Source organism: Hylobates moloch, unplaced genomic scaffold (genome assembly GCF_009828535.3).
Source record: "Hylobates moloch isolate HMO894 unplaced genomic scaffold, HMol_V3 SCAFFOLD_10, whole genome shotgun sequence".
Taxonomy (NCBI): Eukaryota; Metazoa; Chordata; class Mammalia; order Primates; family Hylobatidae; genus Hylobates; species Hylobates moloch.
This window is the reverse complement of record NW_026652285.1, coordinates 11332257-11356177: the sequence shown is the minus strand read 5'-3', so window position 1 is coordinate 11356177 and position 23921 is coordinate 11332257. Positions and strand designations below refer to the sequence as shown.

Genomic DNA, 23921 nt, shown 5'->3' with positions numbered 1-23921 from the left:
TGAAGTAACTCAGGTGGGCACACCAACCCTCTCACCTCTCTCATTTTTCTGTGCCCCCCAGAAGACCTTTCTCTGCAGTCCCGAGGCCTGCCCTTCCCTCCTCTGAGCCAATCAGGACACAGCCTTAGAGGAGGCACCTCTTTATAAGTGCACATTTGTGGGTCAGCAGATTCTTCATCCCTTGACCTGGGTATCCCAAAGCACCAGAGGGTCTTAAGGGACCTGCATGTTGGTGGAGGAAGAGCAGGACCACAGCCTGGTCTAGCCAAGTTTTGGTCTCATGTCATGCAGTGTGCCCACAGTGTGAGTGTGTGTGTGTGTGTGTGTGCGTGTGCATGTGTGCACTCGTTTGTGTGTGTGTTCGCCCATGCACACAAGGAAGAGACAGAGCCAGCCACCATGTACTATCTGTTCATGGGAGCTGCTGCCCCCACCTCAAGTCTGATCGCTTCCATTTATTTAAGAAAAATCCGACACAGTGGTGGGCAGAACCCGAGAGAAAAATGGCTGTGGGATGGGGTAGGGGTGACACTGGCTCCCTTCTGCGTTTGCCCACCCTAAAGTCCCTCACAACATTCCCTGGTGCCCTCTACTCCCCTCCCGGGTTCCCTCTTGTGAGGGATAGGTGGCTGCCTGCCCTGTGCTGCAGAGGGAAGGCGCAGTGAGAAGGGTGAGGGGTGGCTAAGGCGTAGTAGTGTTGACCTTGCTGTGGGGGAAGGAGAAGGCAAGGAGGTCCCCAGGCCTCTGGCTCTGGGGTGTGATTTGGCTAGAGATGGATCCAGGACTCTTTCCCCTTTAGGTCCCTGCCCAAAGCCCTTGGAGCAGAGGTGGGAGTCCTGAGAACTCAAGAAGGTGCCTGGCTTGGCACCAGACCTCTCTGTAGAGTCAGCTCCCAGGTCCTGGGAGGCACCCGAATGCCAGCAGATGCTACAACTGTCCCCCAACCCCCAGATATTTCGTCCACAGCAAGATCCTTGGCAGGGCAGGCAGTCGCCACCTCCCCACCCTGCAGGACAGAAATCCCTGAATATTAGTTTGAGGAAAGTCTTTGTGCAGCCTGTGACACAAGACCCCCACAGAACCCCCCGCACAGGGGGACGACACGGGGGACAGGAGGCAGGGCCGGGACACAGCGTGGGCCCACCTGACCCCAAGCTGGACCTCCTTGCCTCACTCTTGGGGCAGGGGGTTGCTTAAGATGGGAGGAGGTTTGGAAAGGGTAGAACAGAGGCTGGGGTTGCTTTCCTCCTTGCGAGCCACTGGAGGAAGAGCCCTCCACCTGCAGGGGGCAGAAGAGGGTAATGGTGTGAGGCGAGGGAAGGCCCAGACACGGAGGCGGCTCGCCCCGCACGGAGCCGAGCTGCAGGGGCGGGGAGTATAAAATCAATTCAGCCGCCCACAGTCAGTGTGAACCAGGGGTCCCGGCTGTGTCCTACCCCGAGCTGCCCCGCTGGGGGAGTCCCTGCTACTCCGGCTTGCGCCTCTATGCAATCTCTTTGATTCTGCGCATGTAATTGTGCAGGTCCGGGGGTGCAGTGGGCCGCGTGGTGCCCGCCACATCCGGGCAGCCCCAACCCAGGTCCTCTTCCTCCTCCTCGTCCTCTTCGCCGGCGGGCACCGAGTCATAGGCCAGCTCCTCTGACGGCAGCGTGGTGAAGGTGGTGAACTTGACCCGCTTGCGCTTGGAGGTGGGCGAGCTGGCTGGGTCCTCGGCTTGGTCTCGGGCTGAGCCGCCCGAGGAGCCGTCGCCCCGGCCGTGCACCTGGCTCTGGACGCTGGTCTGCGAGCTGCCGCTGCTGTGGTGGTCGCCGTGGCAGCAGGCGGGCACGGTTTCCAGCGGGTTGCCTGCCGGCGGCGAGAGCTCTGCTTGCACCCGCAGCGGCTGCCCGTTGCCCAGGAACACCCAGTGGTGAGAGTGGTCCATGCTGGTCTGGCCCTCGGGCGGGATGCGCTTGTGCCGGTAGCGCAGCACGAAAACCATGCAGTTGATGAGGAAGACGAGGATGGCGAGGCAGAAGACGCCCAGCAGCGCGTACATACCGATCTCCAGGTCTGTCAGACCCCGTGGCATCTGCAGGAAGCCGGTGGGCAGCGGCAGGAAGTCTTCTGTGGGTGGCACGACGGGGCTGGCGGTGCCCGGGCCTGGGGCCTCCGGTGCGGGTAGCGCAGAGCCTGGCGGGCCAGCTCCCCGGGCCTCGTCCTCGCCCCCGCCAGGCCCTGGTTGGCTGGGGCCCGGGTAGTCGTAAGTGGGGTCCTCCTCGTCCCTCCCAAAGTGAACCCGCAGGCCCACAGGGGTCGTGGCCAGCACACTCTTGCGTTTGGTTTTCTGACAGCTCTCAGCGATGGTTAGCTCTGCGCGAAGCAGCTCCCCTGCCCCCTCGGCCTCAGCCACTACCAGAGGGAAGGCCCGGTCCTGGGTCACAGTGGCCACACGCTCATCCAGGCTGCTCACTAAAAGTCCGTAGTCTCGGGGGCTGTAGAGGGAGAGTGGGGCTGTGGTGCCATCACTGTAGGAGAGCCAGAGGCTCAGTAGGGCTTCCTGGAGGAGAAGGAGAAGGAGGGGACAGGAGTCAAAGAGCTGGTTCCGCTGGCTTCCTGCTAGATCCTGGGCTCTGTAGGGGCAGGGACCACGAGTCTCTGGCTCTCAGCCCTGGAACTGTGCCTGTGGCCTGTCGCGGGCACTCAGGAACTATTGTTCAAGTGAGAGTCCTCCTCACAGGGTGTGGGGAGGGTAAATCCCAGACCATGGCATCCAGGCCTCATACTGCTCTGAGGATGCCCTTGACCACTTCACCCCTCTCCCCTGGATGAGCTGAAGGTAAGTTTTGCCTTGGGTCTAATTCAAGTCCCTTCTGCTGCCGGAATAGCTCCATATCTCCACGCCTGACCTTGGGCTCACCCCCATCAGACAACAGGCTGTTGAGAATACACACCCACTCCCCACTTCTGCCTGTTGGCTAAAACCTTCTGGGAATTGCCCTCCCTCCAGATGAGGAAGCAGGGTTCAGAGAGAAGTGATTGGCTTGGGGTGATGGAGTGAGTTAGGGACAGAGGACCCATATCCTAACTCCGGGCTCAGCACTTGATGCTCACCTCCTCACTCCCCAGGACTCCCACCGTCACCTCCTCACTCCCCAGGACTCTCATCTGTCACCTTTCCACTTTCATCCTGTGGCTATGCCTATGGTGTGTACTTGGGGCTCCAGAGATGAGTGAGGGTACTTCCTGGGGGTGATGTGGAGGTGACAGCCCTCTGTGAATCCAGGAGGGAGACCCTCAGAGGGAACATCTCAGGTGACAAGAGCAGCAAGCAAGACCCTGCTCTGACCTCCCATGTAGATGTTGCGGCCATAGGGTGGGCAGTTGTGCAGGGCATGGAGGGCAGAAATCCTCCATTTCCTAAAGCCCTAATTTGGGGACTGTTGGTGCTAGGCCAAAGCAGAGTCCCCAAGTTCTCCTTCCATACCACCAACTCCCTGGCTGGTGGGCCAAGGAGCCCCAGTTACCTGCTTGAGGAAGCTCAAGGTCTGCTGGGCAGCTGTGGTGGCTAGGATGGTGTGGCTGCTCCCAGGGCTGGGCCGCAGGGAGAGGGCCAGGCTGGCCACCACCTGGGCCTGAAGCTGTGTGATGCTGACCTTCTCCTCTGTCACCGTCAGCAGTGTCTCCCCGAGCACAGCCTCCGTCAGCGGAGACACCACCTGAGGCAGAGCGGGACCGGGGTGGGAGAGAACCAGGAAAGCACACCCACCCCGCCCAAAACCCCCAGCTAGGGAGAAATCCCAGCACTGCTGGAAGAGGAGCCTAAAGGGTGAGGCGGGCTGGGAGGCAGGACTTCGCAGCTCTGCCTCAGGTCTGCAACCAGGAACCAGTGTCCAGAGGTCATGAGAGGGTTGGGGGCTCACAGGAGCCAGGCAGGAACACAAATGAGAGAGGTGGGCCAATTCTAAGAAAAACAACAACCCCCGCATGGTGATAAGTAGCAACTGATGTGCAACCTCAATGTCAGGGAGACAAAAGGGAGTGGCAAAGACTGTGGAAAATGAGGGAACTCATTCTCGGGTATAGGAGGCACCAATACTGGCTTTAGCTGGTTGTTGCCAGATTCATTTTTTGTGAAACCAGAAATTTATATATATTTTTAAAATGAGAAATCTCGCAATTTAAAACACATTGGATCAATTGTTTTACAAAGAAGGTATGTCTGCAGGCAGATTCTAGCCCACAGGTCACAACAGTTTCTTAGGTAGATGATTTCTATCCGGACACCCAATTGTCAGGGTAGAAACAAGTCAGGAAAGGTCAAAGTTGAGTTCCTAGATCACCAAACTCACCTTCCTGGACTCTAGACTGGCTGACTCTCACCTGCTCCCCCTCTGCTCTCAGGGAGGGGTCTGCTTGAGTCATCCACACTGAGGATTGATAAAGCTTGATACAGCTTGGAGTGAGAACTTTTACCAAGATGAAGCTAAGAGAGCTTAACCTTGGAATTTCAGACAAGGGGCAGGCAGGGAAGAGTGTTCTGGGGGCGAGGTGGGGTTGGGAAAATCTGAGTTCTGCACCCACAGGTAAATAAGGCTCCCGACACTGCCCCTTTGTGCTGGGACAGAGCCCATACCTACCTTAAAAGGGGTGGTGCCTGGCTCCAGCCCTGCCAGCGTGCTGCTGTCCACCATGTGTGCCACTCGGGGGTCGCCCACCCGCATGAAGTCACTGACTAGGTCGGTGACCTCCACCAGCCAGTCCGGGCCTAACATGGTGACCACCTGGTCGGTGCCCTCGGATGATGTCGTGTGGAACTGGGTGAAGACCTGCAAGGTGGCATGCTGGTACTGCAGGGTGCAGCCACGGCTTGCACTCTGCCGCCGCTCCTCCTCCTCCTCGTCCTCGTCCTCACTTTCCCGGACTGACCTGGGGTGGGGACATGCCATGCCGAAGGCTTCTCACCTGGACTCTGACCTGCACAGTACACACCCCTCACCCTCACCCTGTTGGGTCCTCCTAGCTTCCCAGAAGCTCTGCAAAAGCAAGCCTCCTCTATGGCTCATGCCTTCCATCTCTAAGTTTAGAACCAGGAGTCCCAGTCTTTTCTCTCCTAGAAAAGTACCTTCTTGACCCTACCTCCTGTCCCTCTCTGCCTCTTCTTGGCTTAAGCCAAGCCTGGGAATAGCTGGCATCAAATCCTAACAGCAACTGCTGCCTCTTCTTCAGTACTAAGTTTGTGCCTGGCACTGTTCTAAGCTCTAACCTGGAGCAAATGTGATCCTTCTTATAGAATGCCAGAAATCTTAGCTGAATTGTGTTACTGCAGTTGTGTGAAACTAAGCAGAACCTGTAGGTGATGAACTCGGACATTTAACTGAGGAGATTTCCAAGCAAGGTGTGGAAATTGTGGCCTGGTTTCCTCTTGCTGCTTTTAGTCAAATGTGAGAGGAGAGAGACACATGGATAAACTGTTAAGCAAAAGGGAACCTGGACTTGATGATTTGGGAAATTCTCAGCCTGTGCACATTGCAAAAAAATGCTAAAATTGAGAGGTTGACTGCCAGGAAGGTGTGCTTTGGTGAGAAAGCCAAGTGTTTTTCTCTGTAGCTAGTGCTTTGTTAATGTACTGAAGGATCAAGCAACCAGAATATTCATTCACACAGAGCGTTCTTTTACCTGGGTTCATTAATTTATCCCTCACAAAAATCCTATGATGCAGGAGTTATTGTGCCCATTTTACAGATACAGAGATGGAGGCACAGAGTAGTTATATAAGTAGCCCAAGTTTACACAGCTAGTAAATAGCAGAGGCAGGACTTAAACCAGGCTGTCTGGCTTCAGAGTCCACTACATCCTTGCTACTCAAAGCAGTATCGCTATCACCCAGGAGCTGGTGAGAAATGCAGAATCGTAGGCTTTACCCCAGACCAGCCCAGTCGGAATCTGCATTTTACTGAGATCCCCAGGTGATTCATGTACACATTAAAGTTTGAGCGGCACTGGTCTACACCATCTTGCTCTTCCAAATCTCTCTGAGTTGAACTGAGCCCAATTCTCACTTGGCCGCCTGTTTCTCTCACCACCTGCTTCTCTCTCCAGCCCCGCCCACCTCCTGCTCTTAGCTGCCTGTCACTTTCCTCTGTTCTCTTCCCTGCTGTGCTTTTCTCTCCAGCAGCTCTGAGTGGGTGATTGGAATGCGGTGAGTACACACGTATATGCCCCACATATGGGCACCCAGGTGCCTGAGCCTACAAGCCCATAAGGGAGCCCGGGTATGAGTCACAGTGTGTCTGCACTCATGCACTCACTAGTGTGCCCTTGGTGTGCCCAGGCTGGGACACACGTGTACAGGTGTGTCTGCTTCATTTTGCCTGCCTGACTGCAGGCAGTCTCTTAACCTGTCTCCCCAGCCAACTCCTTGCAGTTTATCCTTTAAGACTTAGCTGAAGAGTTGTCTCTTCCAGGAAGCATGCCTTGACTTCTCCTGGAGAGAGAGGGGGTTCTCTCCTTGTGCCACTTGATTCCCTGCACACGGGGCTTCCCACCCACCATGTTCTGTGGCATGCACATGCCTTCCTCCCCTGCTGGACTGAGAGACTGGCAGGGTCAGGCACTGGCCACAGTCACCCCATCTCTCAAACACTTGCCAGTGCCTAGCACACAGTAGCTGGTCAATGAAAGTTTGTTGACTGCACAACCAACCTACAGACTGTGTATACCAAGGGCCTTATACCCACATGCAGATCAGACTGTGGGCCGAGGCTGTATCCACTCATGAGTTTCCCAAGTATCCGCCATGGGAGAGGGGCTGTACCTCCGGTCGGGGAGGATAGGTACCCTCCAGCCCTTCACTTGGCTGAGGCGGGCATCTGAGAGCTCAATGTGCAAGGGCAGCTTGGGGACCCAGACTGTCATTTCCAGGGGGGCATTGAGGACGTCGTAGCGGAAGGTGACCCTGGCGTTCATGGACCCTCGAGACTCTTTTCCGCTCACAAACACGTAGTCACAGCTGCTGGATACCTGGGGGAAGGGAGGAAGAGTTGGCACATCTTCCCTACAGGTCTTCCTGTGAGGCAGTGCAGAGGACTTCAGTCTGCCAAGCAGGGCTGGAGGGAAAGTCCTAGGAGGCTGAAGGGGAGGAGGCCAGTGGAAGGAAGCACTGATTCCTCTGGGAGTCCTGGCTTCTATCATTGCTTCTGCTCTTTCTCGAGATCACCTCTTGGTGCCCACTTGGGGAGGATTTTGTTCCTTAGTAAGGAGCCAACGTGCAAATGCTTTTACAGGGGCTGTTCCTGACCTGCCAGAGCCACACTCTGGAGGAGGCTCCAGGGTGAGGGCCTCTCAGGACTGGCTCCCCTCCCCCAGCGGGACTGACTGGGCTCTGGAGCCAGGGGTCTGGCAGGTAGAGTCCTCTATGATGCAGAAAAGGACATGGGCACTTGACTGGGCAGGGAGGAAGTTGAGGTGCAGGGGATGGGGATGAGGGGCAGGCCCATGTCCTCCACGGCCTCTCTGGTATGGCTGCCCCAGGAGAATGGGCAGGTAGTTAATTTCCGGTGAGGGGGGCTGCTTAACCAGGTGTGGAGATGAGGGAATGGGAGAGGAAAACTCAGGACCAGAGAACCCCAAGCACAGATGGGTGGGTGGCTGCCCCCAATGGGTGTGGCTGTTGTAAATGCCTGCCCACCTGGATACTGACTTGCATTCCTAGAGGTTCCCTGGGTGGAAACCACATGCCTGCTGAGTACATCTTCGTTGATACCTGTGCCCACTCACAGAGGTGTCACTGCCAGTACTTTAGGGCAAATGCAGATGGCTCTGTGTGTTAAATATGCCCACGCACACACCTGGCACCCCAGAATGGATCCTGTGTGTACATGCATCTAGGTGCTCATGCTGGTGCACGTCCATGGGTGCATGGTCTTGAGTTTGGGGGGAGGTCTATCATTCAGCTGGTGGGCTGATGATGCCCTGAAGGCTCTGGAAGGACCCGGGGTGCTGGGACTATGGCTTATCCATGGAGATGAGCCCCTGGGGCATCCCAAACCCTGCCAGCTCCCATCATCATCTCAGAGGGGTGGGTGGAGGAATGAGACAGCAGCCCTGCCAGAAACGCTCATTTCCCACCTCAGAAGGCAAAGAATTCCAACTGCAGACCTGTAAATTCCACTTAGAATGTGGCAAACTCCATAAAGACCTGAGTATATTTCATCGAGATTTGTAACCAATTTCATTTAGAATCTTCTCTAATTGTCCCTTGGTTCTGGTCTGCTCTGGAGCTGGGGTGGGGGAGTCTGGGTGGCAGAGAAGGTGCTGGGTGAGGGCCCTTGGGAGCAGGCCTGTTTCTTCCCATCCCAGTCTTCCAGCAGTGGACAGCCCACAGGCTTCTGGTGAGGCTTCTCTGAAGGGGGTGATGCAGTGGAGCGGGGGTGCCAGACCATCCGCTCTGGCTCCCTTGGAAGGCATCCTTCCTGGATCATGGATAGATGAGGTGAGCCCCATGCTCCCCAGACTTGGAGGGACCCAAAGGCAAAGCATAGAGAGAGAGAGAGAGCAGGAGGGAGCCCAAGCGACCAGGAGGAGAAGGACATCTGCATTCCAACTGTCCTGCTTTCCTTCAAGCCGAATTATTGACAGGAGCAAGAACGAATTCAGTTGTCTAACCATCTGATTTTGATGCCTACTGGAGGGTGGCACAGCGAGTGGCTGGCCCACCCCACAGGTACCAGGGCTGGACATCTGCTCACACCACTGCCCACTCTACGGCCTCCTCTTCCCAACTCACTTCTGACCACTGTTCAAAGCCAGGGGAAGGAGGGAATCTGGAGCCCTCTTGGGGAGGTGGCGAACTGGGTCATTGAGTCAGATGAGTGTCGTGTGGGCTGGGCTGTGGAGGACCTGTGGCCAGAGCAGGTCCCTGGGAAGGAGCTCACGGCTGAGAGGAACCTTTAGGAGTTGGAGGAGCTGGAGCGTGTGTGCTGGGAGTGGGGCCCTCAGTACACAACCTTCATGCCTGGCCTAACTCATGTGCTTCTTGAGGCTTCTTCCTGAGCTACATTGCCTTCATCTGATCACTCGCACTCTGGGTTCAGGGTAGGTCTTTGAGGGGTTGTCTTCCTCACCCACCCCCTGTTGCCTTGCCAAGTGTCTGCCACACACCAAGGTTCAATAATGTCTTCCTAGATTGATTTCAAGTTGTTGACACTGCCTTCTCCCCTCTGGCCTGACAGTCTGTTTCATATTCCTACAGGAAGCCCTCCAGGGCTGGCCAAAGCAATATCCAGGGTCAGGAAGAGGGAGTATCATGGGAGTCAGTAGACTTGGGAATGAACCCTTTCAGAATGGTGTGGTGAAGCTTGGGATGAAGTAAGGCCAGTGCTGTAGGAGGAAAAGGGCGGGGCAGCTGCTGCAACAGAAGGGGTCCCAGCACAGGGAGGCATGGGTTCAGTCTTAGAGGATGAGTAAGAGCCACCTGGACTCTGGTTTGAGGTTCTGCTCTCCTGAAGGCCTAGAGCTTCTTCCCCAGGGGCCCCACCTCCAGGATGCCCACCTTGATGATGTCTTCATTGTCAGACTCGCATTCCACTAGGGCGGAGACATCTAGGACGAGGCCATTCACCTCGATGGCAATGACCTTGACAGGGATGGCCACTGTCCGGCCAGTCAGAATGGCCGTGTTGATGATCTCTGTGTCCTGCAGGGAGGAGAAGCGGGGAGGGCTCTACTTGTGGTCCCCTTCTGTCCTGGGACACACTAGCCAAGGCCCCGGCTCCTGGACCCCCCAACTCCTCAGATGCACATCCTTCCAGTGGGGACACTTGCACACATGTGCAGGGATAGGCAACCACCCCGCCTCGCACTCCTTGACAGATGTTCTGCTCACTCGGGCTTTTGCAGGAACCTCAGGGTCCACTTCACTGTGCTGCCAGGAAACAACCCTTCCCCAGGCCCCGGCCATCTCCTCTTAAACAGCTTCCAGACTCCTCAGGACTCACACGGTAACGTCCAACACACACCTGGCCATTCAAGCTGCCCTGGGCTGGCCCCAGACAATCATTCCAGCCTTACCATTCCATGACACTCTAAATCTATAGTTCTTTTGAACAAACTACTCATATTCTCACTACTGTACCTTTGCCCAAGTAATGCCCTGCCTAGGACACACCTTGCATTTCTGGGAGGCTCCCTCCCAGGTGACCTCCAAGACTCAACTGCATTGCTACCTCCTTCTGCAAACTTCCCATCAGTGGTCCCTCCATGGTGACATCTCCCACCTCTGCCCCCCTCAGCATCTGCTGTTCTCATGGCCCGACAAATATAACACACATGCACACACCTTCTCACACAGGCATATCTGGGCATGGTAGGAAGTCTCACATATACACACATGCCAATTTGTACATATACTCAGTGGTTCATATTCTTGTCACACAAATGTGCACACACGCATAGACCCAGGCATCTTCTAGGCTGGTCACCTGCCTGCTCACCATGGCCAGGGGCAGGATGGCTTGCACATCCCGCTGAATGACCGTCAGCTCAGTGACTGCCCGTTCCAGGTCAGGCAGGGCGCCGTGGCCACGGTAGTCAATGTGCCACATGATCCTCCGCTTGACCGATTGGCTGGTGAAGTTCTCCATTTCAAAGTCCAGCTGCAGGATCTCCAAGGGGCCCTGGCCCTCCCTGCCAGGGTAGGGGAGGGAAGGAGAGCAGAGGATGAAGGGCTGGGAGCAGCCCAGGAGCTCAGAAACTCTCAGTGGGGACCCCAACCCTCCCCAGCAGCTGCCTGATGGGGCCCTCTGAGCCTTCTCCAGCCCATCTGAGGTGCTCCAGCCCCAGGATCCCACTGAGGGGCCTGGACCTCAGAGACCCCAATGACCAAGCCCCAGCCCTCCCCAAGCCTAGCCTCCTTCTTCAAAGATTCCCCACCCCTCTCAGATGGCTGCTTTGCAAAGAGGTGGGTAGATGCACCACCTCAGGCTCACCGGGGGGGCAGGGGTGTGCCCTGAGCCCATGCCACATCCACGGTGGCTGTTGAGTGCTTTGCCCCAGTCAGCAGCTCCGAGGTCACATGCCACTGGCCACTCCGTGACTTGGTACCTAAAAGGGTCACACCCTTCTTGGCCTTCACCCTGGGACAAAGTGGGAGGAAGAAGAGGGAGAGGGTCAGGCTACAGCCCAAAGCTGCCTGCCTGGCCACCATCACTAGACTGTACTGGGGGGAAGGGGAACAGATAAGCTAAGTTACCCTGAGTCCTGGATGTTACAGATGAATGTTTCAGATGAACTTGGGGAATCTGGTATCACACAGCTGAAAACGCTGACCCTCAGTGAAAGCTGCAATCCCTTCTACCATATCCCTGCCAAGTCTGCCTATCTCTACTGGCGTACCTTAGTGACAGGGGACTCACTACTTCTGCACACATCCCATTCCTTTTTCAGAAAGACCATGAAAACTAGAAAGATCTTCCCTGGATGTAGTTGAGCTAAAACAGCCACAGGCTCTGCTGGGCAAGAACAATTCCCCTCCGTCTTAACTGTAGTAGTTCTTCAAAAAGCTGGTGAGGTGAGTAGGTGTTCTCTGAATCTTCTTTCCTTCAGTGCCTCCAATTGTTTTTTGCCATAGTTCTGAATCACCTCACAGCCAGTCACGCTCCTCTGGACACTAAAAGTGTCCCATACTAAATACGACACTTCAGCTGCACTCCAGTGAACATTGGCTAAAGCAAGGTGATTGCCACCTCTCTAATTCTGCAAGCTCTACTCCTATTAATGCAGCCCAAGATCTCTGATGACTGATTTAACTTATGTTCACATTCAGGTATCAATCACTGAATGAGGCATTACCCTTTCCGACAGCATTTAAACTTGAAGGTAGGACACTGAGGAGACAGGGAAATACTTAAAGAAGCTGCAGGCTAATAGTGATGTTTCAGGTCCCACGCATAGTGCCTGGGGCTGAGGAAGCATTTTGGTGGGTGTCCTCAGAGTCACACGACATAACTGAAGCCACAGATTCCTAGTGTGAAATATTATCATTCTTGGGGTGGATGTGATACAATTTAAGGCATTTTTGAGTTTGCAAACTGTGTCCTTTTCAAGGTGTAGAAGGATAGAAAGAGCTGGGAATTCTGAAAATTTTTCTCCCAACTCTAGGACTGCGGCAAATGTCCCAAAACACACACACACACACACACACACACACACACACACACACACACACAACACACACACACACACACACACACACACACACACACACACACACACACAATTCTTTTGGCTTCCAGCCAAGAGGCTGCTCTCTGGACCCCATTTCTCTTCCTTGGCTTCAGTCTCCTTGTCTGTAAAATGTCCAAGGGCCCTTCTAGTCCCAGTTCTATTATTCTGGACATCTATGCTTGTGAAACTGATATTTCCTCTTTACCATGATGCCATTTCTATGAGATCCAGAAATAGGGGCAGGAATGTTTGTTGCCATTAGACAGATAAGAGCATTGAGGCTCCAATAAGCGAGGTATCTTCCTAAGGTTGCTCAAGTGCTAAGTGACAGATCCGGGATTAGGATGCTGGACAGGGATACAGCTGGGAGGTCCCCCCACCCCCAACCCACCCACAAGGAGTCAGGTATGCATTTGATCTTGGAAGGGAAAACAGATCCCCACCCATCTTCCCTACTACCTGAGTGTGAAGTGCTCCACGCTGGGGCTGGAGGGCGAGGAGGAGTTGGGGGCCAGATAGAGGAGGATGCTGAGCACTTCCCCGGGCTTGAGGGGCCGGTCTGGCAGGCGGATCATCAGGTTGCTGTCCAGCCTGTGCTCCTGCAGTGTCCTCCTGGGGGGCGGGCGGAACAGGCTGATGCTTCCGATGCGCAGCAGGGGGTGCTGGGTAGGGCTCTCCGCTCGGGCCCCCAGCCCAGGCCCGGCCCCCCGGCGGGAGCCCCCGCAGCCCCCCGACGCATCAGGGGCGTGGAGCGTGTAGTAGAGCTCGGCCTGCTGGCTGTCCCCCATCGCCTCGGGCTCCAGCCCGTCCGGGGACTTGCGGCGGGCCGTGGGCGGCGCAGCGGGGGCTGGGGACCCGAACCAGGCCAGGGGCAGTTCGGCCCGCACGAGACAAGTGGCCAGGCCCCCGCTGAGGCGGCAGGAGCTCTTGACTTCCCGGGCATCCCGGAAGGCGTGCAGGCGGACACAGGGCAGCCGCTCGGTGACGCCAAAGTCGTCCCAGTCCCGGCCGGCCACGTAGAACAGCACTTGGGCCACGGGCTGCGAGGCAGGCACGTGCGAGCGGACGATGAAGGCCCGCACCTTCCAATTCACCGTCAGGCGCTCCGGGATGTCCAGGGTGCTGGACGGCTGCAGGAGCTCCCGCGCCACCACCTGGCTGGTGCTGAAGGGCCCAAGAGAGACGTTGAGGACCGGCAGCTCCTTGGTCTGGAACACCACGAAGGGCTCCGAGCGCTGCAGAGAGCTGTTGGCGACCGCGGGTGACGGGGGCCGCGCCTCCCGCAGGAAGAAGGCCAGCCGCGTGTGCGACAGGCGGTAGCTGACTGGCAGCACCGGGCTGGCCTGCGGCCCCGGCGGGCTGGGGCTGGCTGGGTGGGAGCGGCCAGAGGCTGGGGACAGACAGAGGAAAGAGGCCCAGGGTGGTCAGGAGAGGCCACGCTGGGACCCCAGGGTGCCCCTAGGCTCGTCTCTCCCTCCCCACAGAGGGCTGCCAACTCCTCTAGCTGGGCAGGTTCAGCCTGGCTATCCATCCTCCGGTGGGCCCCGAGCCTCGCTCAGGCCTGGCTCCCCGAGTTCCAAGCCTGGCACCCCCTTTGCTGGTGTGTGAATTACCCTCTCACCCACTGCTTCATTTATTTACCTGCGACATAGGGGTAAAGCTAATACCATCGCAAAACCTTGTGAACCTTCAGGAGGTTCTATCCCCAGCGTCCTCACTTGTAAAACAAGTATAAAAATTGTTTCTGCCTCAAAGTGCCATTGTGAGGACTTTCAAAGTTGTGCACATAAAGAGCTGAGTGGACTCTGGTGCTGAAAAGAGTCCCTGTGATCCCTGTGTATCCTGCACTGCGCTCCGTGTGGGACAGGCCTTAGTGTATTTCATCCTCAGATCAATCCTTTGAGGTACGTATTATTATGATCTCCATTCACGCGACCAGTTTTCTATCAGTAACTTCCTTTTTGAGTGCCAATCCTAACAGCTTACAGATAAATGAACTAAGGTGCAGGACACTTAAATAATTTAACCAAGTTACATGGGCAAAGGGGCCAGCAGTGGGACTCGAACCTGGGGTCCCCTGACTCTTGAACCCAAGCTCCTTAGTATTGTACCTGCTGTCTCAGCTGGTGTAGGGTCTCCAGGGATCCAGCTCTCTCCCTTCTCCCTTTGGCCACAGACTATATTAAACAGGAAATTTTATTCTCAGTCTCCCACACCTAAACATGGGCCTCCTCCCTCCTCTTAACTCCCTCTCCCTACCCACCAAGGAAGCTGCCAACTTCTGGCAATTCCACCTCAGGCTGCCCCTTGTCCTCCCTCCCTGCCCCCATTCTGGCCTTACTCCTGTCGCTATGACGACATACCACTGGCCAATAGGGTCTCCCCTCCTCTCTGGCATTCTCCTCCCCCACACAGTAGCCAGAGTATTTTTTTTCCTGGACACAAATCAGACATTGTTGCTCCTCTCACTCCCAGCCCAAAACTTGTTGGACACTGTCAAGGAACAGGAAGGACCCAAATGGAGGTTTGAGGTTTGAAATCTTATTTTGGATCTCCCCAAGAACCTCCCGAGTCACATTCCTCAACTGTAAAAACAGGACAATGATAACAGTAATGCTGGTCTCGCAGGAGGCTATGTTGTCATTTGTTTTGTTTCTCAGAATCAAATAAGAAAGCACTCTATAAATTGTGCAACACGATGCAAATGTGTGTATATCAAAGAAGCGCTCCCATCTGCTTACAAAATAAAATCCAAACTCACTTTGTACCTGAGTGTGACATTCAGGGCCCCCTACACAAGGCATCAGGATCCCTTTTCTCCTAGGACTCCTCCTCCCAATCCCCTGCTGGTGGCTTAACTGGACAACTCACTGACCTTCACACTCATGGATGCTGCCGTATCTTCCCTCCTTTGCTCATGCTGCACCCTCTGCATTAGATTCTCTCCTTCCTATCTGTGCACATCCAAATCTGAATCTTCCTCCAGGGTCCAGCTTCAATGCCACCTCCTTTGTGAAGCCCTCCAAGATGTGCCCCTGGGGGTTTCCTCAGGGCTTTGTCCTTCTCTGAAGGGACCTCCCATCCTGCATGTGTGGGAGTTAGTTACCTACCTGGCCTTGCACCAAGAAAGCCTTCAACAAATCATGGCTGATCTACACCGAGTGATCTGCAGAGACCTCTGTCCCAAAGAGGAGACTCCTAGTCAGTACTAGATATTACTTGCAGTTTATGCATATTTATCATTTATCACTGTCAATTAAACCTTGGCAGTTTCACAAACATTCACATCCAGTTCCTCGCAAAAGCAGTGAACTAAAAATTCCTTGCTCTTGAGGCTCTGGTCTCAGTAGCCTTTAAAAAAAAAATCTGCAGTAATCTTCCTTGTTCAAAAAATAAGGCGACAGGCTTGGGGCATGACAAAGGCCCTTGGGGTCAGTTGTTTTAAGAGGCGTGGCACGTGCTCTCACCACTTCTCCTGTGGCATGCTCGGAAGGACCTGAGCAGCCCTTAGGACCAACTGGGGAAATCATTGGCAAGAAATGCTGGGAGCTGATGGTGGGGTGGGGGTGTGCAGCAGAGTCCAAGTGAGGACAGGAAGTTGTTTGCAGAGATGGGGAGAGCTTTTCTGGCTGGTGCTTGAGGTCTCATAATGTGTCCCTGCAGCCTGGGGAATGCTGGCCCCGGGGCCGACTGTGGAAATGCAGGGTCCACATTTGGACCCTGCTTTGGAAGCAGCAGCAAGCAGGCAAACCAACCGGCTTTGGGACTCAAGTGCAAGGCCTCTCCCTGCCACAGACTCACTGTGCAAGTTGCTTTCCATTTTGAGCCTCAATTTCCACCTCTAAAGTTGCGGTGGTGACATCAGTCCCTCCCCCTCACAGGGACGTTGAGAGTAGCTGAAAGACCAAGAACAGGACATCCTCTGGGACCTGCAGAGCAGCTCAGGGCAGGGGCACTGATGCATGTATGGGGAAGTACAGGGCCTTTGAGTGCTGAGGCCAAGGTGGGGCCCCACGCTCCTCCCTCTGGGCTGGGAGAAGGGCAGCTGCGGCCAGTGAGCTCTCAGTGCTCACTATCCAGGCTGCAGAGGGACAGGGTCGGGGGGGTACTAGACCTGCCTTCGTTATCCATCCCCTGGAGACCCCAGAGCTGCTAAGTGGCACTTAGTCCCCTTTGCCCTCTCTTACTGTTCCAACTTCACGGCTGACCATCTGGATTCCTTGGAGGCACAGCAGGGGCACAGACCACCAGATGGGCACCGGACTCAGAGAGGCATGAAGGAAGGGATTGGAGAAGTGTGACTGCATGCCCCACCTGAATCCCCTCACCCCCCTGGGGGAGGAGCTGGTCTGGCAAAACCAACATCCTGGATCATCCAAACCATCTGCTGTTCTTGGAATATACTGAGAAAATGTTTCTACCCCAGGGCCTTTGCATTGCCGTTCCGCTTGCCTTGAATTTTCTCCTGTTGATATTCACAAGTTTCTCTCCCCCTCTCTTTTCTCTCTCTCTCTCTCATCAATCTTTCTTTAGGGACATCTTCCTGAACATTTATCTAAAGTAGTGCTGTCTCTCCCCCATCCCCGCGACTGATCTCTCTCTATCCCTTTTCCTGTTTCATTTTCTTCATAGCACTTACCACCACTTAACTCTATATTATATGCACGTGTCTGTTTCTGCCAACTAGAAATTAAGTTCCATAGGGGCACAGACATGGCTTTACTCCCTGCTCTATTTTAGTGTTTACAACATGGCCTGGCACATAGCAGGCCTTCAATACATTTTTGTTGAAAGAATGAAATTCTCTGAATAAGCAGCCCAGCACTGACTGGGATGCTGTGGGGGTAATGAGTTCCTTGTCAATGGGGCATCCATGAGGAGACTGGGTGGCCACTGAGGGGAGGGCTCCTGGCACCAGGCCTAGGGGCTCTGGACCTTGTCAGCAACCTTGCAGATAAGAAAGCTGAGTTTCTGGAAGGGGAAGTAACCTGTATCAAGAAAACAGCTGGCATTCAGAAGAGGGAGCCAGAAAGCGGACATCAGGGCATTGCAATTTTTTATTTACGTCACTGTGGCCCACAGCAGCCTCTCCCATCACCACCTTGAGCCACTCCATCCTGCTGGGGCTCTGCAGTCTCCTCAGCATTGGAGCAGGGTGGGTCCCTGAGACCCTAACACTAATCTCTGCTCTCCCACTCACTCATTCTGGAGCTTAAAGGAAACTGCTTGATCTCTCTGAACCTCAGTTTCCCCTGGGATGTGGAGAAGGCCCTGGAAGCCTTCTGGTGTGGCTGGAGAGGGAAGAGGTAAGACTGGTGGAATGAGCAGATCACTTGGTCTGTCAAGTTTTCAGAGACACTAAATGTGTGCTTGAGTGTACACACATGTGTGCTAACATGCACTCTGGCCTGCAGCTCGGCACAGAGCTCTGACTGCCAGACATCATGGAGCATGGCATGGGAGGAAAAGCTACTGGAAGGTTCCTTGAAGGAAGACAGATGTGGGGTGGGGAGAAGGGAGGCTGATCAACACAGAGACTGAGGTCAGGCCAGGACTGGAGGTGGAAGAGAGGAGAGATTGGGGGGGAAGGCACTGCTTGGACCCACCTTGGACACACAACACTAAGAGGTGCCTACACCCTCCAGACTGACCTGGGAGGACACACACACACACACACACAGGCTGGCACCTGCCCGCCCCTCACCTCCAGAGCAGGCTGCCCATAACAATTCCGTGGGCCTGGTAGTGAACACTGGCTCCACTGCGCCCCCAGGCTGCAGTTCTGTTTTGACCCCAGTTTGCCCTGCAGACCAGTTTGCCTGCTGCCTTCCTGCTGATGACCTGGGCTCTGACTTGGTCTTCAGGCATTTGGGTCTGGCCCTGGGACCCTCTCCCTTGCTGCCATCTCCTGAGAAAAGGGGCTTCTCCATGTCTTCTCTCACTTATGATGGGGTGTTATGGGCTGAACACCCCTGCCCTTGAAATCCTAACCCTCCGTATCTCAGAATATGACTGTATTTGAAGACAGGATCCTTAAAGAGGCTACTAGGGTTAAAATTAAGCTGTGAGGGTGGGCCCTAATCCAATATGACTGGTGTCCTTATAAGAAGAAGAGATGAGGATGCAGACACACACAGAGAGAAGTTATGAAGACACAGTGAGAAGGTAGCTGTCTACGAGCCAGGAAGACAACCCTCACCAGAAATCAATCCTGCTGACACCTTGCCCTCAGACTTCCAGCCCCCAGAACTGTGAGAAAATAAATTTCTGTTAAGCCACCCCGCCTGCGGAACTTTGTCATGGCAGCCCTAGTAAACTGATACATGGGGATTTGGTATTTCTGCCCCTCCTAGCCTCAGTTTCCCCAGTAAAATGTAGAGACAACATACAGGGGGAGGAAGACAGGTTGGGATCATCCAGCTTTTGCACATGGAGATAATGATGATGACTGAGGTGTTCCCAGCTCTCCCCAGCCTCCCCGACCCCTGCCAGACTGTGCTTAGCAAGGGACCCTTTCCATATGAGCTGGACCAGCTCTGTTCTTCTCACTACCCCAAAAGACAAATACATGAATAGTGGCTTCACCAGCTCTGCAGGAGGGTATCTGACCCAACAAGACCCAAGAGAATACTTGCACATGGGAGGATGTGGGGGTCCCCCTCATCTTTCCATGCCCAGCTCAGGCATCGCCTCCTCCTTGAAGCATTCTCTGATACCTCTCATGGCCACCATCCGAGGCAGACAGCCCCACCTCCTCTCTGCTACTGCTCTGCTCTGGCCAGCTCTGACTCTGACAGATCAGGAGGAGCCTGGCTCTGGTATGAGTGAAACGCACATGTGATCTGGGAACTCTCTCATTAGTCACTTCTGTGATTGCTCCCCTGGGGCCATGAGACACTGGCTCCTGGGTCCCTGTGCCTGCACAGAGGTCTCTCAAGCCATCTCCACCATTAGATGGCACATAGTTGTTTTTCATACCTCTGCCTATCCAGCTGAGCTGGGATATTGGTGGACACTGGGGTTGGACCAGCTTTGCATAGTACAAGGTCAGCTGGCTGAAGGAGAGGTGATGACTTGGGCCCGGTGGGCCCTGAACACTGCCCTCCCTAACCACCAGGACAAGGCCTTTATATATAATACTATTGAACAGTTGGTGTCTTGGACAAAGATGCCCAGCTTAAGTGGCACACAGTGGGGGCTTAAACAAATGTCAATTCCATACCTTTCTGAGGTTGGGGGTACCTGCTCTGGCTTGTCTTAGGTGTCTGGGAGCACAGCAGGGGCCCTCTGCCTCTCCCAGACAACCTTCTCCCCAGGTGCAGAGGCCAGCCCCTACCTTACTGGGCACATAAATGAATCTCTGTGGAAGCTAGGGCCAGGCAGGCTAGGGGTGGGGGCTCCCCTGGCCATGTCCCTGCTTCTAATCAAGATCAGATGCCTCCTGCTTCTACCTCTAATTGTCTCCAAATTAAAACTAATCTCTTGCAAATCAGAAAAAAAAGTTGTCATTAGCTTTGGTGAGTTTGTGGTTCAGGGGCACAGCAGGTGTACCAGCAGGGCTCGAGGGTGCTGGGCTGTGCTGGGAGGGAGCTTGGTCTGCTCACCTGTGTGTGCACACACACATGCATCCACACCAGATGTCAGTGTTTAGGGATCTGTTAGCACTTGCTTCTGGGTTTGCCTGAATATAGGAATAAATATAGGAAGCAACCAGAGCAAACAAAACAACAGCAAACAATGCCTGAGGAAGGGCCCAGGCTTATACAGTCAGAATTTCCAGGGGACAGGCCTGGTATCCATATGTTTATGGAGCATCCCAGGTGTTGTCATTATGGCAGATGCTTGGAACATAGCGCTAAGTAGGAAGGGTTGGTGAAGATGCCGAAGAGGCTGTGACTTGCGCAGCATAACACTGGCATTGCTGATAGTTAATGATGACAAGTACCCAGAGCCTAGAACAGTGCCTGGCCCATACAGATGCAAAACACATCTTTTTATCAAATCTATGAATGAATGAATGAATGAATGAATGAATGAGAGGGGGCATGAGCCATGATTAGTGCCAGTGGTGAGAATCCCAGGTGCTATGTGGTCCATGATGAAGAGGCCAGAAATAGGCTCTGCCCAGCGACCCCACCCCAACCCAGACCTGGAGGACCACAGGAGTGGTATAACCTAAGGGAGTAGGAGGGACTGGCCCTGGGGAAACACCCCCAACCCAGGACACCTGCGGTGGAGGAAGCTGAGGCCAAGGGTGTAAAGAAGAGGGCTCTGAACTGGGAGGACGGATGCCTGGGTTGCAGGCCTGCTCTTCCTTGGCTGATTGGCAAGTCTGACCTAGCAGGTCATTTCTGCTCTCCAGGGCCATATTTCCCCATAGGCAAATGGGGAATTACTAGCCCATGATACCAAATCGTTCCTGTGGAGCAGAGTGCTGCAGTGGGAAAAACTTAGGTCTTGAGAAAGATGTTTCATTTTTAAAAAAAATCAGTGATGCCCAGTGTTAGCAAGGGGCTAAAGAACTGGTGCATTCCTCTGCCCTCCTAGTGGAGGGTGAACTAGGTAAGCTTTCTAGAAAGCAATTACAAAATATGCTTTAAAGTTCTTAAAACTGTTCGTGCTCTTTGACCCAAGAAATCCCGCTTTGGGAATCTAATAAACAGAAATCTGCTCAAAGATTTACAAATGTTGGCCAGGTATGGTGGCTTACTCCTGTAATTCCAGCACTTTGGGAGGCTCAGGAGGAAGGATCGCTTGAGACCAGGAGTTCGAAACTAGCTTGGACAACAAAGTGAGATCCCATCTCTCAAAAAAAAAAATATATCACCAGCCATGGACCTGTGGTGCCAACTACTTGGGAGGCTGAGGCAGGAGGATCACTTAAGCCCAGAAGTTCAAGGCTGCAGTGAGCTATGATCACGTCACTGCATTCCAGCCTGGGCAACAGAGTGAGACCCTGTCTCTAAAACAAACAAACAAAAAACAAAAAAATTTACATAGATGTTCACTGTAACGCTATGTTTACTAGTAAAAAATTAGAAACAACCTAAATGTCAAAAGCAGAGTTAGATTAAATAAATGCAAATGCATAAAAATGGATATATGCAGCCATTGTAGATCAAGTTTTCAAAAATAATATTTACTTGAATGGGAAAATGTTCACAAAATAGTGCGAATTAACAAAGCAGGGCATTAAACTGGCTATATGGCATGATACCAATTTTATGTAAAAAGATGTAAACACTGGGAAGAAATGTATCAAAATGCTAATGGTGGTTATCTCTAGGGGGTGGGGATTATGGATGATTGTTATTTTTTACTTTATGTTTTTATGTATTTTCCAGTTGTCTGCAATGAACACACATTACTTGTAAAATTAGAAAGGGAACAATAAATGCCATTAAAAATAAACGAAAGTGTTTGAAGTTGTTCCAAGAATTTTTTTTTTAAAGAGGAAACCCTAAAAAAAAGAAGAAAGAACCTGTTTGGCTTTGGAGTCACATAAACTCTCACTCAAATCCCAGCTCTGACATAGCTGTGTGTCCTTGGGCAAGTTACTTAACCTCTCAGAGCCTCGATTTCCATACCTGTGAAAAGAAGATCTTAGAACCTATTTCACAGAGTTGTGATTAAATAAGCAAATTGCTTGCTTGGTGTAATTTCTGGTACAAAGTTGGTGCTCAGTGTTCATTCGTTCATTTATTCATTCATTCGTTCAACATTTATTGGTTATTTAGTTCTGAGAGGAGGGAAGTGCTGACCTGGTTTTCTCCTGCACTTGGTGCATTGTCTGGCTCACGCAGGTCTTCTGCCAAGGTCGGTTTAGTTAAATAAGACAGGTACAGAGCTGACAGGCACGTGGAGCAGGGTCCCAAAGGCCTCCAAAGAGGCACCGAGGCTGGAAGGAGTGCCAGCTGTTGAGTGGCCCTAGAATTTGGCCCAGAAAGCTCTGTCACTGACCTGCGGCATAACCTTGGGCAGTTTCTTTGCTTTCTCTGGGCCTCAGCTTCTTTCTTTGGGAGAAGATAGTCCCTCCTCTGCATGCCACATGGGTGACCTAGAAGTGGGTAGGGGTTATGTCTGCAGGGAGTTCTGGACTAGGTAGCAGTCAGCTGGCTGAAGGAGAGGTGATGACTTGGGCCCGGTGGGCCCCGAACACTGCCCTCCCTAAGCACCAGGACAGGGCCTCTATGTTTAATGCTATTGAACAGTTGGTGTCTTGGACAAAGATGCACAGCTCAAGGAGCAAGCAGAGGTTAAAACCCAGCCCCGGCTCTGCTCGCCAAGCCCGGTGCCTAGGGAGGGGCTGCTTCTGTATCTTTCTAAATTGCACAAAGATACCATCTAAGTTAGTCCCCACAGGCATGCCCCCACCCCAGGCTGGAGCTGCAGTGAACCATATTGGGCCAGAGGAGAGAAGAGGGGTCCAGTCCAGAGATAGAGGGATGAGTGCCTCCCTGAGGTCTGGGGTCTGAGGGAGATGTCCACCCCATCCCCAGCCCTGTAGCACCTCCCTCCTCCAAAGCAGCCCAAACCTTCCCCACCACGAAGCTGCAGACCCCATCTCTAGGACCAGCCTGGGTGCTCCTCTGGCACAGGCTAGTGGCTGCTTCATCCACCTGGAGGCTCCACTTTCCTCTCTCCGCTGTATTCCCAACACTGAGTGCCTCTGGGTGACTGCAGCCTGGGCTGGGCTGGGAGCAGCAGGAGCCCCAGAGCAAGGACATGCAGCTGGGGAATATGTAATCACTGACTCCATGCTGTGGCCACTCCCCCAGTGGGTGGGTGGGAGGAAGAGCCACTGAAGCCACCAGCAGCCAGCAGCCCCCAGATGGCTCTTGCCCACTCCCTGGCAGGTTGTAAATCCTGGAGAAGCAGCTTCCCAGTACTGTCATCCACCCCACCCCCACGCCTGGCTGGAACCAGTGTTGGTTTATTCCAACCAATGTTGGAATGAAAGTCAGCTGTGGGGAGGGGCCAGCAGGAGGGGCTCCCCTCCCCCACTTTGCCCTAAATCCCCTCCCAGGAGACCTCCTGCCTGCTGACTCCCAGAAGCTCTGGTTTCCTGCCATCTGCCTGGGAACTCCCCATCTCTTAGCTGAAGGGATGTCAGGGTCCGTCCTCTACGCCTTACAGATGAGAAAAAAGGGTCACAAAGGTTTGGGTCAGGCTGGCTCTGTCATTTCTTAGCTGTGTGATCATGGGCAAGCGGCTTCACATCCCCTCACCTCAGTTTCCAAAACTGTGCTTTTCACTGACTTGCTTTGCTAACAAAATGCCTATGTTATAAGATTACCTGTGAAATGTTTCAGCGGTGCCTGGCACACAGGCAGCCCTCTTTAAATGTTAGCTGTTCTCTGAGTGTTATTATCATCGTCATTAAATGGATCCCCCACACGACCTCCTGAGTCAGGAGGCAGAGATCCTCCAAGACCCAGCGACCGACTCCCCTCTCTCCTATGTGCAAACCTAATGCGAATCCTCTTGTGCTCTGATTGGGGCTCAGCTTGCCTGCTGCTAAGGGTGGAGACCCTGCTGTTTTTTTTAATCCCTGGCACCTAGCGCAGAGACTTACACACGGTCTGTGCTGAACACAGGATTGTCGAGTGAATGAGTGAGTGAAGGAATGACTGGGATGGCCCTGGGAGGTGGTTGTGGTTGTGCCTGCTAACACACACACACACACACACACACACACACACACACACACACACACA

At 53.8% G+C, this 23921-nt stretch overlaps 1 protein-coding gene across 1 annotated transcript in view; it reads right to left on the bottom strand.

Annotated features, from left to right (window-relative positions):
- Nucleotides 1-402: 402 nt before the first annotated feature.
- TMEM132E (transmembrane protein 132E) overlaps nt 403-23921 on the bottom strand; it is a 58597-nt gene continuing 35078 nt past the window's right edge. Inside the window, exons 2-9 of the mRNA XM_032162963.2 lie at nt 12664-13594; nt 10968-11114; nt 10473-10665; nt 9533-9676; nt 6797-7002; nt 4620-4908; nt 3507-3698; nt 403-2539 (exon numbers count right to left, since the gene is read on the bottom strand). Of these exons, the coding sequence (XP_032018854.1) occupies nt 1484-2539; nt 3507-3698; nt 4620-4908; nt 6797-7002; nt 9533-9676; nt 10473-10665; nt 10968-11114; nt 12664-13594 (3158 nt within the window). The 3' untranslated portion in view covers nt 403-1483. The remainder of the gene's footprint in view (nt 2540-3506; nt 3699-4619; nt 4909-6796; nt 7003-9532; nt 9677-10472; nt 10666-10967; nt 11115-12663; nt 13595-23921) is intronic.